The sequence below is a fragment of the Rissa tridactyla genome, chromosome 8, assembly GCF_028500815.1.
Source record: "Rissa tridactyla isolate bRisTri1 chromosome 8, bRisTri1.patW.cur.20221130, whole genome shotgun sequence".
NCBI lineage: Eukaryota > Metazoa > Chordata > Aves > Charadriiformes > Laridae > Rissa > Rissa tridactyla.
In genome coordinates this window covers 4246936-4262004 of record NC_071473.1, presented here as the reverse complement: position 1 = coordinate 4262004, position 15069 = coordinate 4246936, and the positions used below count along the sequence as shown (strand labels likewise).

At 44.6% G+C, this 15069-nt stretch overlaps 1 protein-coding gene across 2 annotated transcripts in view; it reads right to left on the bottom strand.

The window, feature by feature from the left end:
- Positions 1 to 10819: 10819 nt before the first annotated feature.
- Positions 10820 to 15069, bottom strand: part of FOXK1 (forkhead box K1) — a 47701-nt gene continuing 43451 nt past the window's right edge. The window contains exons 8-9 of one of the 2 annotated variants that reach the window (XM_054211868.1): positions 13608 to 13835; positions 10820 to 11306 (exon numbers count right to left, since the gene is read on the bottom strand). In XM_054211868.1, coding sequence (XP_054067843.1) covers positions 11086 to 11306; positions 13608 to 13835 — 449 coding nt within the window. In that variant the 3' untranslated portion in view covers positions 10820 to 11085. The remainder of the gene's footprint in view (positions 11307 to 13607; positions 13836 to 15069) is intronic. The other variant, XM_054211869.1, reaches the window with a different exon arrangement.

The window sequence follows — 15069 nt, the reverse complement described above, 5'->3', positions numbered from 1 at the left end:
CGGCACCAAGGTTCCGGCCGCCGGGAAGTTCCGGAGGGGGAAAGCCGGGCAGAGCCCCCGGGAAACTAGGCCCGACCCTGTCCGCGGAGAGGAGGGGAGAAGGGGTAAGGGCAAAATCCCCTCCATTAACAGTTCACTGATTATTTGAGACGTTAGTGCTTCTATTCTCCACCTCAGGGCCCTGCTCGGGTGGTGAAGCCTGGCTCTAAGGGCAGCCCGTGGGGCGCAGGCGAGAGCCCCGCTCAGGACTCACCACTGAGCCGCGGTCCCATGGCGGAGTGGGGACATTAAGGCCAGGTGGTAGAAGATGTCCTTAGCCTCTCCTGGGACTTCTTCAGAACCAAAAGGGTAAGAGGTGTTAGAAATACCTGCTCGGCCGACGGTCTCCAGCACTTCCAAAAGCTTAAAAAGGGATTAACGTTTCCCCATCAGAAATGTCGCTCCTCCTGAAGACCTTCCTGCCGTGCATCACCCCGCAGCGTGGAGAAGATGCCACGGGATTCTTGGCACATCACACCCTTTGGTACTGCTCTGCCCTATGCCCCCCCGGCATTAAAGTTCATTAAAAGCGTGCCTTGGCAATTAGCCACAGAGCTAATCTGCCCTCCGAAGGGGCAGCAGCGTCCGTCACCTCAGCCGTCAGCACTCGGAGCTACCGCAGGCAGCAGAGGGACCAAGCATCCAAGCACGGCCATCCCCATTTTTCCCTGCACGCCTTCTCCTCTGGCTGCGTCACAAAACACGCACGGGGGGAGCCTAAGGGACGGCAATTCTAAAAGATGCCAAAAAAAATTAATATATATTAAGATGGCTCTGGCTGAATATCTTTGCTGCACTGTGTACGATTTCATTATTGTTTCTCAGTTTTAGTTTCGCTTAGTTAGTCAAATACAGCTACTTTATGTCAACTGAGGTCTTAAAAGGTGCCGCAATTCAATTCTGGAGCTCAGAATGACTTTGTTTAGTCAAAATAAACCCTAAGCTTAAATTGTAGCTCTGTTAGGAGGACAAGGGAGGAAAAACCTGCACTATAGGGCAGGTGGATAAAGAACTCTTTTCTGACCTCATATGCTTAAATGAAACAATTATTATAAATTACGGGGAAATACCCTGAAATAGTTTATCTTTCAAAATAACAATGTTTCTCTTCATGACAAAATGAAAGCTAGGGCTGGAGGAAGAGTTTATAGAGCCCAGGGGAAGCGTTACGCCTCTCAAACATACACATGCACATATGTTCACTCTGGTGCGAGTTAACAGCTGCCCGAAGAACTGAGAAGGGATCGAAAGTGGGATATCTGCGAACTCTAAAACAAACAGCGCAAGGTGTCCAGATATATATTTCCCTCCTACAGCATTTAAAGAAAATAATAAAAGGGGAAAAAAAAAAAAATACTAAACCACCCTGTCCCCTCACATTCTGAGGAGGGGTAGGCTGTACAACACAAACTGCTGCAGGAATATTAACCCCCCTACGATACTACACCGAAGAACACAAGTCTGTCACTCAAAAGCAGCAAGCGATTTCAGGGCATTTTCTCTTTCATATATAATTTTATTTCTGGTTATAGAAACAAATGCTAAGAGGAGAAGCAACATTCCCCAACCACATACATCAAATTAAGGTAACAGAACAGAACAGTTAAAATAAATGAAAAAAAAAAAAATAGTAGAAATTTAAAACTTTGTTATAGCTTTAAAATATTAACGTTCTTGATACATTAGAAATCACATTCAGATCTCAAATTACTTAAAAAAAAAAAAAGTATGGCTCCGTATTAAAAAAAAAACAAACCCACTGTATCCCATTTGATGTGGAAATGCAGGTCCTGCTCCTCGAATGCTCATATTTTGCCGTCTCCCCTGGTGAGCAGCCGCCTCCCTCGCGGGACCAGGACACGCTCCCAGCCCTCGTGGGATTCCCGGGCTGCCTGTGCAGCGAAGCATCCAGCAGGAGTGGGGCTGCAACACGGCCAGGTAAAGGTGATGAACTTCACATCCCTCGTCCCAGATGGAGCTTTCCCCACTGGGATACACACCTGCTTTTTAAAAAGCACTGATAATGAAAACGAGTCACAAAAAATACTTTTGATATCAGCTGTAAAAAAAAAAACAACCAACAACCAACCACGAAACCCAGAACATCTGGCTGGAGGTGTCTCGTACAGGCAACACCAGGAACTGAAATGTGAGCATGGCTTTAGTTCCCCCCTCCATCCCCATCTTTAAATTAAGTGCCAAATCCAGGTGAAAGGGGTAAGGCTCCTCCAGGTCTCTGCAGCAAAACACTTCTGTCAAGCCATTGAGGTATTTCAGGTCCTCGTCTCACTGCAGCCTTCCCCCAAGGACGCCGTGGGAACGCATATATGCGGAACAGGGGGAGATACAGAGTCTTTTTTTTTTTTTTTTTTTTTAAAGCAAATATTCGGCATTGGATTTGAATTTCCAGCTTTTCATTGCTCACATACACCTTTTGATTTATCTCTAAACCAGCTTTTAACAGCCCTTTGGGTAGCTACAGAATCCTACACGCTCTTTTAGGCTCCGTGGAGGTTGGCCGCCAGCCTCGACAAGGCCAGTCTCACCACGGTACCAACGGCACGTCCAGAACCCAAGACAATATACGGTCTCATAAGATTTTTGTATTTTCACGCCATTCTGTTCTCCATATCACTAGATTTGAATGAGTTTTTTTTTTTTTTTTTTTTACATTCTCTTGTTTTCTTTTCCATTCAAGACAATAAGATCTTACAAACAACGATACTCTGGTTCCCTCCCTCCACTTCAAGCCCATTTGGGGGAGAAAAAAAAGAAAAAGCTAAAGCGAGTTTAGGTTTACAGCAATTCCTTTGCTACGGAGCCAACTTGCCTACTTAGCAGCCTGTCCACCCCCGAAGAGCGGCACAGCAATCAGCAGAACATCAGGATGTTCTGCACCAGACTTTTAGCAGCAAGGCAGTGACACAGAAGGAAATTTCACTTTTTCTGCTCCATTTAAGTCTCATTTTTCTTCAGCTAACAGACATTTCTCCTCAACGTCGCCCTTCGCTTTAAGTAAGGCTCCATTTCGGACTGCTTGAAGTGAAACTGAGGTGGGGTAGAAGCAGGACTGGAAGGTCTAGATCACGGCAGAAATGCCACAGCCTGGGCTATCGGATGCATTGCTTAACTCAGCAGCGGACACAACGCAGTAACCAAATGCTAGGGGAAGTCTGGTTTTCACAAGGGCTGTTTTCTGCTGAGGAGGAAAGCTGTTTCCTTTCACCGCTCCTGCTCTGGTTATTCTTCTTACCACCAATCTTGTCCTCCCTTAAGTATCAAAGCCCGACCACCGGACAGTAAGCAGAAACCGCGGTGAAGGGTTCACTCGGGTCCTTACGGAGAAAGGCATTTCTACTTCTGGAAGAGCAATTAGGATTAGGAAGCCAAGTATCACCTGCTTTTAAGATTAACTCGCAGAAGGCCCAAGTAGCTCAAAACACAGGCTTCTGTGGATTTAGTGATCCTTGTGGACTTAAACCACCGCTGAAATTTGGCCCGCCAGGTAAAATTTACTCCCTGTGAATGGGAGCATTAGAAAAACACTTACGCATTTGTTTTCAAGGGGATATACACACCTCGCACCCCATGAAGAGACAGAAGCATCATAAAAGGAGAATAACCTCACCACAGAGGAAAAGAAACTACTTCACGGTGCCCCAGTGTTAGCTCAGCCACCTGACGGACAGCCAGGAATTTCTCAACCTTACAGCATCCTCACGGACCCTCCATTAGCCTCCTCTGTTATAGACTGAGGTCCCATGACTTACAGAGCAGCATCTCTAAAGTACTCCCTGATACCGCATCCAGAGATAATCTGAGGCGAGAAAGGATTCCAGCTTTCATTAGTGCCACCTGGGGGATTTTCTTGCCAGAAAAGCAGCACGGGCCGGGGTCGCTGAAAGCGTGACAAAGGCAGAAGCAGGGCTCCTACGCAAGGAAGATGCAAGTACCAAGTCGTCTCTTCTGCTCTGCGAGAGGAATGAAAGCAATCACTGAAGTAAAGCTGCTTCTACCGGCTGCCCACATTCGTTACAAAAATAGGTACATCGGTCTTTCAGAATCAGTGCCCGGTGAGGGAATTTACCAACTTGCTGTATAAAAGTCTGTGTAAAGTACCATTTAAGAGAAAGAAATAGTCATGGACCATTTATATATCTATATTTACACACACACTCACACACACACACACATTAATAAATATAAATTTTATGTTTACACAGATCTAATTTAATATTCTCTGGAAAAAAAAAAAAATATTTAAAGGGTTTCTTCCTTAGCTGCCACCCATGAATTGTCAATGGTTTCTTCCACCTTGAGAGCCAAGGGGTAGATTTGGCACAACTACCCTCAGGCTCCGAACCTTAAAGTGACACGTAAGGAGAGGACCAGCCATACATTCTGAAGGGTTTTAATTCAGTGTTGGTAAATTGAAAAAGGTATCAAAAGAGTTTTCCGAACATATAAATACAAAGGTTAAAAGTCGATTAAAAATTTGGAATTTAAATATAGTGCTCCAGGAAAACCAAGTATTTTTCGAAACGTCTTGCTCAGTCCAAAGCAAAACGCTCGCTGCTGCGTTACTGCCCTGGGAAAGACAGCCCAACAGAGAAAGCCCACCATCGCAGCTAGGTGTTTCCCACCGATTGTTTTACACGCATATATCCACCGCTGCGTGCACAAACACGTGCACTGTCCTGCAAATAACCCACCCAGCAGAGAGAGAGACGCGGATCTGACTAATCGCAGCCGCAGAGAGGGGAGCGCTCCAGCACGAAGCCACAGCCACGTTTTGATCGGGTCCGGATCAAAATGCAAGAAGGCACCACTTCCCAATCCCACCGGTTCCAGCAATCCGGATGACCTTGTAGTGTCACTGTTTTCTGCAGCACAGCTGGCTCCATTGTAAGCTACACTTCACAACAGTAGTGTATGCTATAGTAGTAGCAGCTTTGGCATAATTTTTCACCCAGAAGGAAACAAAAAGTTCCACGACTGAACAATCTGTTGTATAACTGCAAGCTAACAGACTGATTCTCGCCAGATGCAGACCTTCGAGCAATGGCATTAAATTAGGAGCTGGATTAAAGGGCTCTGGAATTGACAGAAACAGCTACAGAGGGGAAAATCCGTGATGGGGAGCAGAAACAGGAGCTGCCCCAGAGACCGGCTGGCAAGGGAAGACGGATCATTTGCTGCAGGATGGCATTTGCAAACTCAAAAGCTCAGAGTGCAGCAAGGGCAAAATTATGAAGCTAGTCATGTTCCTTTGGAGGCTGACTCCTAATGCCCAAGTCCAACTTAATAGCCGCAGGACTAAAAAACCTGAAAGATTTTTGTATCAACGTAGAAATTCAAGGTAAATTCCACTTTGGATTGAAACTATCATTTGATAAGGTAAAGCACAGCTATTTTTAAAAGTAATGAGGATCATTCAGCCCTGTCTCCTGTTCAAAAAGCTACAAGACCCAATGTGGCGCTCTTCCTTGGGAGAGGGGGACAAGATGGCTGCATACGTACGAATGCAATCCAGAGTATTTCTAGTTCACTTTGCTAGTGAACCAGAACTTTGCTCCAGGTTCTCACACTATACTCCAGACGAGCCAGTAGCGCTTCTTGCAGTAAAAGAGACCAGAGAGGTACTGGGCTGTGCTTGCCAAAGTGTAGCCAGCAGGCCAAGGAGAGTGATTCTTCTCCCACTCCATCCAGCATTTGTCAGATCGTATCTGCAGTATGTTGTGTTCAATTTTGGGCTCCCCAGCACAAGACGGTGAGGGACCTTCTGCAGCAATTCCACCTGAAGCCCTGGGGGCTTGAGCACGTGATATACAAGAGGAGACCAAGACAACCAGGTTGGTTCAGCCCTAAGAAAACGAAGCAAAATGGTGAAAATCTTACTGGTGTCTTCAACTACCTATTTGGAAGATACAGAGAAGGCAGAGCTAGGCTCTTCTCGGAGATGTGATGTGATAGGACAAGAGGCAATGAGCACATGCAGCTGCATGAGAAATGCTCCTTAGATAGCTGTGAAAATGTTTTCACCTCAGGGGTGGTCAGAATGGACCAGGGACCAGAGTCATGGAACCTCTATCTTGTGAGACATTCAAAGCTCATCTGGACAAGGTCACAACAATGTGGCCTAGCTGGATCTGCTCTCAGCAGAAGGTTACAGCAGAGACTTCCAAAGGTTTCTTCCAACCCAAGTTGTTCTAAACAGCTACAGCTGGCCAGTGGCAAAGACAACAAATAAAGACTTGATCTTTCCTAGTACTGCAGTTTTATGTGATTTATGTTTATCACAGTGATAAACTATAATTTGTAAGTCATAGTTTAAACTTCAGAAACAAAGAAGGAACAACCAACCAGCTGGAACTTAATCCTTGGATGCAGTAAGCTTGAAGAAATGGCTTTTGATCCTCTATGGGAAAGTACAGAACTGTATAGAACTATTGCTAGATTAAATCCTGGTCATCCAAGATCCCCAAATCTAGGTATAGCAGGGGAACGTTCCTCCTTTCACCCTACATTTTCACATCTGTTTACATGCTAGCACACATCAGAGCTATACCAAATATCTCACTGGAAAACCCCTTTGCTAACACAGATGAAAAGCTCTAACATCAATTTAACATCCCCAGCAGACAGTGAAAAGCGTCCACACCGCATTGTATGAAAGCTCAGGTCAGATGCTCTCACTTGCTTAGATATAGGTCCCTAGCCTTCTGTGCTTCAAGTTTTATTTTACTGCTGGCATTCCCCTACTGAAAAAGGGGAAAAATGTGGAAGTTAATTCTGAATGACAGTTCTAAGTCAGTACACAAGACAGATGTCTAAAACATGCAAAACCAAGTTTACTCCCCGCTAAAACCTGAAGCCAGACCATGGCATTGATTGCAGAGGCACTGTAAAGGCTTCAGCTGTTATTTAACTATTTCTTTCCTCTTACAAAGCTTTAATACGTCTCTGAAAACACACTCCTGAACAAACTGTGGCCAACAGTAGCATGTCTAAAACACAGCATGAAAATGAAATACAGGGTGACCAAATGGGCCTTTCTCAACCTGCTCTGGAGCCTCATGTATCCCACAGGTATTTTCATCCTTGAGTCCCTGGGCAGAGCCTAGTGCAAGGTGCCGCTTCCATCAGTGGATAAAAATGGCTGGATATGCTACAGGGGACAGCCGTCATGGTACGGGGGAGGGATACGGGAAGAAAAAGGAGTTGAAAAGAATATATGAACTAATCATGAACTTCAGTTCCGTGCTCAGCACTGTGTTGTGTTATCACTAAATCAGATGAAATTGATCTCACTGTAAAAAGCTTCCTGTTTCACAAGAGCCAAGGTCAAGCCAAAACAATAACTAAAGAATTCCAGCGGAATAAACCCAAGAACAACTGCATTCAGCTTTTGCAAACCGAGGCAACAAAAGTTGCTATAAACTGACTGCGATCAAAGTAAAATTAGCCTCTGTCATTGCCTAAGATAAAAAAAATAAATCAATAGGGAATGGTGAAAAGTGAATTCGCACCTTAAGAGCTTAAAGTTTTCCCAGGTCTAAGTTATAGCAGGTTAAATATTCAACATGCCTTGACCTCTGTTATACAGACAGCAGAAGAGGCAATGAAGCATCCTACTCCTCTCCCCCTCAAACCTCCCTCAGTTAATATAACTAATTAAGGACATAAGATGCAACTTTCTGGACAATAAGAACAAGCTAGGTGATCAATTTAAAAATAATCTGAGTTCTGCATATAACCGTTAAGGTAATATTTTCTTTCTAGTTGAAGGCTTAATTCTACCATCACATTAATTTTCATTCCTCTGCAGTTCTCAAAACTGCAAGCCTGGGGAATCAGGACTGATGGAAAAAGAGCGGTGCTGTCTCCCAGACTGAGCAGCGTGTTGAAAGATTTAATCTGGAGGCCTGAAACAAGATGTCCCCGATCTCATGTGTTCCAGATGAAGACCGCATTTTTGCAGAGCGCTCTCAACAGGATTGAGTAAGAACCATTATTTTACCTCGTATCAGCCAATGATACAGGCAAACCTAAAAAAAAAAAAGTAAAAAATTCAAGTGGCATGGCTGCTTCCTACAGTAACAGGGGATGCAGCAGACTGATAAAGCAAAAATCCCGATAGGATGAACTGACAAGTCCCAGACACCTCAAGCAGAAGGGGTGAACACGTCAAAGATATTTGCTTATCCTCAACTCACATTTTAACCAGCAGGCATCGTGTGCCACAAAAGGAAGAGTGGGAAAGTGTTACTCTGTTCTAAACAGTGAAGAGGCAGATCTATGCACGCAACCTGAGGATGCACTTTCAAGAGGTATCTATAAAGCAGCAACTGGTGTGTGAAAACAGTCATTCAGCTAATGTATTTCTATAGTGCTGGACTCGTTTACAGAAGTTTAGGGCCTGATTATTTAGACTTTCCAAGAGAAAAGCAGCAGTAAAGAAAAACCCACAAAACTTTGGCAGCTTCGCACCCTGAACAGTATTCTTGTTGGTTGCTCATCTTACGCTGACTCACCCAACGTCCTGGAAACCTAAAGAGTCCTCTGCTTCAGAAAGCTCCGTGGCCTCAGGGCTTTCAGAGGCGTGCCTGTATCTGAACCAGCAGTCACCCGAAAGTAATGACTAACAGATAAACTAGCTGCACTCTCACTTGTGCGTTCTTCCTTGAAGTCCATTTTATTGAATTCTGGCTTTGAAAAGGCTACAGAAAACAGAGCTAATCTGAGCGCTTTTCCGCTATGCCGCACCTAGCGGGAAAAGTGACAGCTGGAGGTCGGCCTGCTTCAATTACTTCGTGGTCTGTAACAATCCTCCTTCTCAAAATCATTTCAAAGTACTAAAAATCCAATCTAATAACTTGTCACCAAAGGGACACCCCTAAATTAAGAAAGCCTAGCTGTAGATAAATGAACTGTCCTGAATACTCTGTGTGCCTCTAACTGCAGAGCCCAACCGCAAATCACGAGACCAAGAAATTCTTTCCTTCTTTCAGAAATATTTCTCACAAAACAATCGGCTTGAGAATAAAACACGGCTGGGTTTTATTCAAGCGGCGGGACTTGGCTATTGAATAGGATTTGGCAAAGAAAAAGGAAAGCTAGAAGGGAACAAGTGATGCCAGCTGTTACCTTGCTGATTTCCTCCCCCTCCCCAAATTCCAGCAGACATTGAACGGTTGTGCTTTACCCCTTAATCCCCACGGACATACTGACAGTATCATTTACTGCACAGAGGGGAAATCTTTTTCCAACATGTTTATGCAGTGGGTTTGCCTCTCTGTTCCGCGATAGCCCCGTCAGACCGTACAAGACGGCAACCTGACAATAAATCAGTACAGACAGGGATAACTACCACAGGCATATCCCAGCCCTCTTAAGTCTCTTTTGCCATTACAAAAACCATAACATTTCCTAAATTAAAAGATGTCTGCTGTGCTGCCAGAAGACATGTTAGCCAAGGGGATTGCAAACAGGCATAAAACCGAAGGGGTTAGCTGGAGGCTACGCAGAGGATGATTTCTTTGCTAGTCACAAGGTGTCACCCCCCCCCCCCCCCCCCCACAACTGCTCCGGGTGGCTGAAGTGACTCAAACCTGCGTTACTCGTACTTGGAGTACACGAAGAGCCTGGAATACAGTCTGAATAGAGGCCTCTTCCTACTGGCCAGCCCAAATGGTCCTCAAGGGAGGAGAGATGGGAGAAGGAGCCAGGCAATGGAAGGAAACCTCCAAATTCCTTTTGGAAAACCTGCTTTAAGACCTCCAGTGACTTTTGCCACACGGAAAATAAAAGGTCTCTTTTGCCTTGGTCTCTACACCCTCACAGAATTTGTATTAAACACTGTATGAACTCTGCTGCCTCTCACCTCAGCTCTCAGCTCCCCTCAGAAGAATAACACAGCAGCTTTGCTGTCAGCCATGGCCGAGGGTCAGTGACAGACCCAGCCCTGGCCTCCTGACCATTGTCCATCTAGTTGAGGGCCACACTACCAACCGGTGGTGAAGGCAGACTGCTTTAGTGCAGAACACCAACGAGTATTTTCTCAAGTTCACAGAGACAGTGGCAATATCTTCACCTACGGTGCTATTTTGAACAAAACCTGGTGCTCCAGCACAGGATGTGATCAATCAAATGCACACAGAACCTTTTGGAGACACCCTTCCCCATGTGATCCTCAGTCATCAAGATACTTTGGCTGTTGTCCAGAGCAAGCGATGAATAATTGTAAGAAATCACTGAAGGTACAAAACCCTTTGTTTTTAATATCTTTACAGGAACCAAATTAATACCGTTCCTCTGTTATCTTATCCTCCCTCAGAGGGAATGGAGAGAAATTGCATCTGGAAATCCAGGTGGTTGAGTCCTGTAACTCTTCCTCCTGAATCCCCACATAAATAAACATTTGTTCATATTCAGAATTTTTCTATTTTAAAAAACAAAATCATTTGCCTTTTTCTTTAAGCTTGGTACCATGTTTCTTTAATGCTGTTGTTATGAGATACTGCACCCATCTTTCAGCATTTGATTGCCTTTGGAGGCCTTTTAAAAACGGTCCTATGGTTCAAAGCTCTGAGAAGCACAGTATTAAGGCATAGAAAATGAGGAGTTTTCTTTCCAGGGAGCAGACTGTATTTGTGTTACATTCCTTTAGATGCTGAACTGCAAATCCCATCCTGTTGGAGCCAAAAGGGGAAGAGACAGTTAAAAATATCCCAGCAGTCATACAATCAGTTGTCTGTATTTTTTTGAATATTTTTTAAAAAAAAAAAAAAAGGAAAAAATATCCCATAGGTAAAGACAGAACAGAGTTCCAGGTATGGGTTCTTGGGAGGGGTTTTCCATTCTTTTTGGCACCTTGTGATTCTATCAGCTGTTGATCTCCCATTTAAAAATCTGACTTTAAAGAGAGCTCTTTATCCGCTATGTTTTGAGCTGTTACAGTTGTGGTTTGTTTTCTTTGAAAGCTGCTTTAGGGCTCCTGCCATCCCATGCCCACCCCACATCACTCCAGCTCCTCCCACTGGTTCTTCATTCACTGGTTGCCTGTCCTTGTGGCATCGTAGACGTGATGACTCCAGTTTGGGCTGGAACCGCTCCACTGGCCTCTTCTATCCGGGGTCTTTTGACTTCAGGTTCACTGGAAGAGGTTGCTGCTGTCTCTTCGGTCCCCGTCTCACATACCCGGCTGACTACAACAGGAGTGGATGAGCTGGCCTGGGCTGCAAGAAGCTGCAATGGATTTGTAAGAGCTGGGAAGCAGGATGAGAGAGAGAGAGAGAAAGAGAGAGAGAAAGAAAGAGAATTAACGAGATGAAGTAGCACAAGTGTTTTGATATTCCAGAAAACAAGAAAACAAACCAGTCAAATGCGATAATTGGCACGTATTCAAGTGTTGTTTTCAAGTCCACTTTGTAAGGCTTGCACAAAGCTGCGATTGTGGGAGGAGAGGGAGAGACACGGCTAGCAAGTTCACCAAACTGGTAATAACCCCTTTCATGGGAGAACTTCCTTCTTCCTATCTGTTGTCAAACAAGGCATTGGCAGCTAAGCATTCATCTCCAGAAGGGGAGGATCCATCCCCTGTTAAAATTACAGTACACCTCCTCTTTGAGAGGTCATTCTCTGGCCACCTACAGTCAGAACTTCTTGGAAGCTACAACATCTGTGTGCTTTGCCTTCAATTTAGAGGGCCCTCTTTAGCCCTGCTTGCACAGTAAGAACAGCCGGTCTGTTGGGAAACTAGATTACAATCCAAATATTGTGTGTACTGACATCTCACTTGTAAAATGGGCAGGAAAGAGCTTACCCCAGACGAACCAAATGTGTTCCCATCAGAACTGTGATCAGACCGTAGGAATTTCTGGCTCCCAATCTTGTATTCCAACACTGACAAAAAGCTCTCACCCTCCCATTAATAAAAGTGGTGAGAAAAAAAGACGATTTAAGTAGCAACTCTCCATAAAAATGTCTACAATTCCTAGTTCCAGACAGAGAATGTGCTTACACACTGGGTTTGGCACACAACACTGCTTGGAAAACAAAACACGTGCAGTTTTTGGACTCTGCATCAATCAGAGAGGCAGCCAAAGGGGACTCAGGAGACAGCACATCCTCTGCCCTCCAGACCGATTTGCAAAGGATGGAATGACAGAACATTAGTGGTGTGCTCACTGCTAAATGCATCAAAAAGGAGCCCTAGGATAAATAAACAAAGCAAACAGAACAAAGGCCCTCAAAGCCCAGTAACTCCTACCAAGGCATGGGAAGGAGGCTGCAGAGCATCAAGAGGATGAAGGAAAAAACAGGGCAAGGATAAGGGCAGTCTCCAGTTACAGTTCAGTGACTTCGAGAACCTAAACCATGCGGTTAAGAGAAGCTAACTTCATACAGACGAGAGTCAAGAGACCTGGGCTCTGTTTTGCCAACCAGAAAACTCACTACCACTTGCAAAAAAACTCAGATGCAACTGGAATATTTTCCAATTTGCCGAGAGAGCTAGAAAAGTTTCGGTGAGATTAGAGTATCTTAACGTAAAACTGTTAAATAAAAACCTGTCTGATTCTCCATGAGACGAACGCTACTGTTGGGTAGCAGCAAGTCCACCTCTCTGATCTATTTCACATCGTAATAGCTTAGTTACGTAAAACCCTTATGGTTATCATTTTTTCATTCTTGCCATTCATTTGCAAGCCAGGCGATACTGTGAATAGACATGGCAGAAAATTGTGTAGAAACATTCCTATTTTTCTTCATGAAAGCTATCAAAATCCCACCAGTGTCCTTCATTTCGAACTCCCTGTAAGCACTGGTCTGGACAGCAGAGGTGCTTAGCATCTCATTGAAAAGGGCTGTAAGAAACCCGGATTTCCATCGCGTCATCATCCTTAACTGGACAAAACCTGGAGGTGCTGAGCAAGCAGTAAGAGGAGGCTGCCAAGACATAGCTAGCATGGGATTTTAGAAGTCAGGCTTGACAAATGGCTGTAACACATCCCGCATATAAAAAGAATCCTACATTCTTTCACCTGATGAAATAGATCTTATCCCTCTCAGGCTCTAAGACCTTAAGATGGGTAAGTATGTTATTTTCTTAATACTCTATGGAGCCATATTTCACAAGATCTAAAGAGCGCCATGGAAATTTCATTATTTGGCATGCTGAAAGCAAAGGCTGTCTGTCAGAGGAAAAGAAATGAAAAAAAGAGGCTCAACACAAGAATCACTGACACTTTCAACAAGTAACCCTCAAAAGGTAGACACTGGAAGTAGTAATAAACACATAGCCAAGGACAAAGGAAAGACACTAGACGTTTCAGAAGCAATGGTAGGTAGCAAAACTTTTCCACTAGGGGAAGGGAGCAGAGGTGGACAGGGAGATATCTACCACTGACATTTACAGCCACAGAAGTTGAGGAATTCACATACCTTTGCAATTGGACACATGGAATAACTTCATATATAACTAAGAAGAGAAAACCCTTACAGCCTTACCACCTAACTGCTAAGCTCAGAAAGCAATCAAAGACCAGAAAGTGACGAGAACAGCCTACCATAAGCGCTGCCAGTGATGCTGTTGGTGGGCATGGCGTGTTTCCCATTCTGAGTGACCGCGCGCACAGGGAGCTGATGCTGTCCAATGGTCACTGGAGCTGCCTGCTGAAGGATCGTGACCGTCTGTCCTGGAACACCCTGTGCCATTTGACTGGCGACTGTCTGAATAACACGGCTGGCTGTAGGTATCGTGGCAAATGCGATCGTTGGCTTTTCATCCATGCCTGCTTAAAAGTAGAACAGACAAAAATCATTTACTACCTTGGCTTAGGAGCAGGCTTTATTCTCATTAACGTTTTAGCAGTGATACATACCCCAGCCTTACAAATGTGAAAATACCTCAGCACCGCAGAAGGTCAGGGATGAATATTTGAAACCACTAAAATATTCTCTATCGCACATATACTCTATTGCATATATACTCTATCAATATTTAGAACATTTTTCTTACAGCATAAGCCACTCAAGATTATAAACTTGACCCTTTGTCCTAAAAAGGCATCATCTCCCTTACTGGCACATTATAGCTGTGATATGGACAGCAATCACTGCAAATCTCAGATTATTTTGTAATTAGAGGCGAATTGGCCTAACTCTCAATACCACACAGCAGGAGAAGGCATTAACATCTTTCACAATGCCTGGAGCCAAAAGTCTGCAACAGCTTGCTGTCAGGCCTGCACGTAGGTTGATTTACAAGGAGGTCTTCCTTGTAAATTGCAAGATTTTGCCAGCTACGGAAGTATAGGAAGAAAACATGAGGCAGGAAAACAAAATAAAAAAGGAAGGCTGCGCTCCTGCATCAAGATAACTGAAAGCACTCAACCACCGCTCTCGCAAGCGAGGGGTCAATTCAGCAGGTATGAAGAAATATGGGACAGCCTCCTGCTGGGCATGCAGGAGAGGACAGCCACCCTCTTCCAGGGGCTCTGTGGGTCTGAATGCGGAGCAGGCAGGCAGGAAGCACAAAAACTCATCAGTCCTGCAGGAAGAGAGGGCTTCTCTCATTTTAGCATTAGAAGACAACAAGTGTGGAGTTGGATGGGACACAAGCACTGAGCTGAGACCTGCAGGCAGGCTGATGGGAAGCAGGGAGAGAAAAGGCAAGGGAAGCTGGGAGATTAGGAAAGAAAATGGAGCAACCAGGAAAAACAAAGGGAAGGTAGAGACCATAAAAGGATAAGAGTGGGAATAAGAGAGGCACAAGTAGGGAAAGAACAAGTGACAGCAAGAACTAGTGAATGAAAGAAGGGAGCAGGTGATAGCTAGGCAGCTGCAAATGCAAGTGCTTCAGGAACACGTATGGGATCCAGACAGGAATTTCTAGAGAATGTGAGTGAAACTCAAGCAGGATAACCAGAGCCGAACTAAAAATGGCAGTGGTCCTCCTATTGCTATAGGGGAAGGAATTGCCCCACTGCCCACATAAAAGCAATCAGAGTAACTAGTCTTGCTGCTGGT